Source organism: Alligator sinensis, unplaced genomic scaffold (genome assembly GCF_000455745.1).
Source record: "Alligator sinensis unplaced genomic scaffold, ASM45574v1 scaffold1219_1, whole genome shotgun sequence".
NCBI lineage: Eukaryota > Metazoa > Chordata > Crocodylia > Alligatoridae > Alligator > Alligator sinensis.
The window spans coordinates 1,013,037-1,017,048 of NW_005842599.1; the positions used below are offsets into that span (position 1 = coordinate 1,013,037).

General features: G+C 48.1%; 1 protein-coding gene across 1 annotated transcript; it reads left to right on the forward strand.

Annotated features, from left to right (window-relative positions):
- Positions 1-6: 6 nt before the first annotated feature.
- Positions 7-2,420, forward strand: TPT1 (tumor protein, translationally-controlled 1). The gene is made up of 4 exons (XM_006032974.2): positions 7-14; positions 176-366; positions 1,599-1,704; positions 2,136-2,420. Exons 2-4 carry the CDS (start codon positions 176-178, stop codon positions 2,403-2,405), a joined length of 567 nt encoding a protein of 188 aa, XP_006033036.1. The 5' UTR covers positions 7-14; the 3' UTR covers positions 2,406-2,420.
- Positions 2,421-4,012: the final 1,592 nt, after the last annotated feature.

Consider the following 4,012-nt stretch of genomic DNA (forward strand, 5'->3'; position numbering starts at 1 on the left):
AAGTGGAGGGGAAGGTGAGTCACGGAAGGAGGAGGGGGGGGCAGCCTGCGCCTGCGCAGTGGGGCTGGAGCGCGGGCCTGGCGCGAGATCGAGGCCGGGGGGGCGGGGCGTGCGCAGGCCCCGCCTCCCAGCGCGCGCTCCCGTTGCAACCCCCTCCACCCACGGGCCCTTTCAGATGGTGACACGGACAGAGGGGCAGATCGACGACGCGCTGATTGGCGGCAATGCCTCAGCTGAGGGCCCCGACGGGGAGGGCTCAGAAGCCACTGTGGTCACCGGCGTGGATATTGTCATGAACCACCACCTGCAGGAGACCAGCTTCACCAAGGAGTCCTACAAGAAGTACATCAAGGACTACATGAAGGCGTGAGTGCTGCAAGGCTGGGCCACAGCCTCACAGGGCTCCTGGTGCAGGCACCCGGGGGTTGTGGGCAGCGCCTTGTGCTGTGTGTGGTGGGGTCGGCCTGGGGGGGGGGCACCGTGGGGCCCTGTCTGGTGCCACTGTACTTGGGTGGGCCAAAGGGTCATGGCCATGAGGTTTTGTGGGGATGGCATCTCTTCCTGGGCCCACTGCACCCATCTAGGATTGGGCAAGAGCCCCGGGGCGATGTTGGCCTTCTCGAGCAAATGAACAAGAGTTGTAAGCTGAGACCAGAGATGGTATAGGAACCCATGGTGCTAAAACCTTTCATGGGCTTTGGAGCAGAAAGATTTGCTCTGCTGTTTTTCTGCTGTCAGAAAAATGAGAGCTGGCCCTTTTTCCAAAGGGAGCTTCTAGTGTGTGTCCAGGGGAACCTCAAGTCTAAGAGGTTGAAAAATGCTGCTGTTTTAAATGTAGGACAGCTTTTGGTTACCTCTGGCCCCTCTCTCTTAAAGGGGAGGAGTCTGTTCTTGGAGGGGATGTAGCTCCCTAGACTAGAGCATAGGCAGGGCCATCCCAGAGGATGATGCAGCTTCCTGGAGCAAAAGGAGTCTGGTACTCCTGGGAATTTGTCTAATCTGATATTCAGCCCAGGCTCAAAGCTGATGGCTGTAAGCAGAACTCTGAACTGGTCCTTTAAGGCAGGGGTGGCCTTGTGACAGGGGTGCCACAAGTGGCACAGGGGCTGTAGTATGAGGAGGGACTGCAAGCAAAAAGCAGAGTAGGAAATCTGGTAGAAAGGGATCAGAGTGGCACTCTGGGAGGGTGTAGGGCTGACTAGTGGCAGGCTTGCCCCCCATCACCTCTTCCCCAGCCTTCACTGCTTTACAGCATGATGTCAGCATCCAAAAGGTTGGGACATCTTGGATATGTGCTGACTTTGGAGCTTGGAATAAAATGCTTGTAGCTAGGGACTTGGTACAATGCTCCAATATACCAGTAAGCAAACTGGACTGAGTCTGAGTGTGTTCCCATTGTGTCAAGACCGTCGTGGAAGGCGGTATGCCAATAGCTTGCTAGCAGCCAGAATGTCCATCTTGCAGGTCTTGGCTGGAAGAAGAAATGTTATTAGCTAGATACCTATTGGTGGTAAGCATAGACTTCAGCTGGAGAATTTTAAGCACTTTGGGAAAAGTGTCCATTTTGGTTTAAAACCTTTTCCCCCTCCTTGCTTTAGAATCAAAGCCAGACTTGAGGAACACAAGCCAGAAAGAGTAAAGCCTTTTATGACTGGGGCTGCAGAACAAGTCAAACACATCCTCGCAAACTTCAAAAACTACCAGGTAAAGCTGGGATCTTTGACCCTTCCAAATAAGTGTACCACTGGTAATGAGGGCTGTTAACTAGAGTGTCTGCTACTGAACAGATGCCTTGCAGGGAAGATGGTTGAGGGCAGTCTTTTTAATTTGTCAGTGTCTTAACATTAAAGGTAACTGCTGTGACGATCAGTCATGAAAATGACCAAAGCTTAAACTTCAATTCTCTCGCCTGAAGAAAGTGCTGAGCAGCAGCAAAGGCATTGAAAACTAATTTAGGACAGCACTTTGTTTGATTTTGCTTGTGGCTGCAAAGAGACTTTTTCAGTGGTATTTGATCAGGACTGCTTTTTAACCTTTGTGTAAGAAGAAACCTGCAAGCATCAATGGTAGCTACTGGTGGAGTGCCTTTCACTTCACAGGTCCCTTGGTAACACCACTTTTTTTTTCCCTCCAAGTTTTTTGTAGGTGAAAACATGAATCCAGATGGCATGGTGGGTCTCCTGGACTTCCGTGAGGATGGCGTGACACCCTTTATGATTTTCTTTAAGGATGGTTTAGAAATAGAGAAATGTGTAAGTAATAGAATTGGACTTGTTAAGACTGTTAGCCATTCAAGCCTTCCCTTATCTGCTGAAATACATATCCACTTTCAGTTAGTTTGCAAGACTAAAATCATTCACTTGGAATTGCTATCCATGTCAGCACCATTAGCATATAGTGGTTAGAGGCTGAAGAGTTTGGCTTGCACTTCAGGAGACCTTACCAGAGTGGGGACCAGTGTGCATTCATGAGTGTTGGAGCATGGGTTAATGGGTTCTTGCCGTCCCTTCCAGCCCTGTGTGCGCGCCAGTAATGGTATGGGAAAGTGAGGTATTGCACTTAATTTAAGAAATGCATCTAGTTTGTGGTAACTGGAAGATGCCACCTTTTAAAGATGGTCCCACCCCTGAAAGGATTCTACCATGGGAATCCAGAGCAGTAGTTCTAAAAGATTGTATTGTGTAGATCAAATGTAGCAGAGTTCATCATATGGCTTGGATTCCTCTTCCTTTCCTTCCCTTCCCTTCCCTTCCCTTCCCTTCCCCTCCCCTCCCCTCCACTTAATTTTGTGGCACTTAAATAACAGAACCAAGACCTGAGTCTCTTAAATTGTCTTAAATGCTTAGTTTCTTGGCAACACCCTGGAATTGATTCAGGTTACAGCTAATTTGTAGATATCTATAGACTTGTTACACTTTTGATAGACATGAGACTTGAATTGCTCCTTTTTTTTTTTCCTGTTTCCCCTCAAATTCTAGTGGCATCAACTTGCACAAAGTGGTGTTTTAAAGCAAACATGCTCACTATCTGTGCAGGTAATAGTATTTGGATGCTCCTTAGTCAAAAAGCGTAAGTGGCATCACAGCCAGCAGTATGGACTATCATAATGGCAGGCCACAAATGGTGGTATTAATCTGCCATAACAATCCCACCCTTGTAGTTGCCTTTTATGGGCTGGTACTGCAAATTGCTTTAAGAGTTTAACCTCCTGTTAGGTGGGAGTCTATAAAGATTGACCTTCTTTTCTCCCCCCCCCGCGCCCTTTTCATAGGCTACCCAGAAACTTAGTGTTCTTGTTTTGTGTTGGGAATAAACGTTCCTCTTATTTTACAATATTGTGACCACCACCACTATAGACACCATGAAAGAGGTCAAGAGTTGTGGAATTAAAGTAGTACCCACACAAGAAGGCATGGGCAACTCTAGAATAAAACTTCTTGTGTAAACAGCTAGCTCCACAGTAAATGTCTCGGCATCTACATGTGCAGTGCTGTTAGGACTGAGTAAACTAACTTTTTTTTACAAATACTAACCTATGGCAGAGTTAACACAAGTACTATCCTACAATGGAGTCTTACATTTGCATTCATGCATGTGGTAGATGCTGACCCAGCTGTCTGGGGCACCAGAGTACTTCAATGAGGGGGCTACCTGCCAGTTAGCCTTGCACTGAAGCACCATTGAGTCTCAGCCAGCCCCTTTGTGTAGAACATACATTTTGAGCTGGGCTGGCAGGCAGTGCCTGACCCCCCCCCCTCACACTCGCACGCTGCCAGGGCTGCTCAAATCCAACTCAACATGCTACAGTCCTAGGCACACATTTGTTGCTCCCAGTGCCATGTTCAAACTCCAGTGTAATATGTGCCAGAGGCTTTTATTGCTGCACATAAAAACTTGTAAAAACACCTGGTAAGCATCTGTCCTTAATGACTGAGTAGAAACTGCTACACCACTTTCTCCTATCTTTAACTTAAACAGCAAAAGTTGTTGTTGGGGGGGGGGGGGGGGGGGG

Bases quoted from the DNA above. Each gene is read 5' to 3' on its own strand.
- TPT1 (XM_006032974.2), top strand. From the start codon at position 176: ATGGTGACACGGACAGAGGGGCAGATCGACGACGCGCTGATTGGCGGC. The intron at 367-1,598 runs GTGAGTGCTGCA...TCCTTGCTTTAG, and splicing joins ATCAAGGACTACATGAAGGC to AATCAAAGCCAGACTTGAGG. The intron at 1,705-2,135 runs GTAAAGCTGGGA...TTTCCCTCCAAG, and splicing joins CAAACTTCAAAAACTACCAG to TTTTTTGTAGGTGAAAACAT.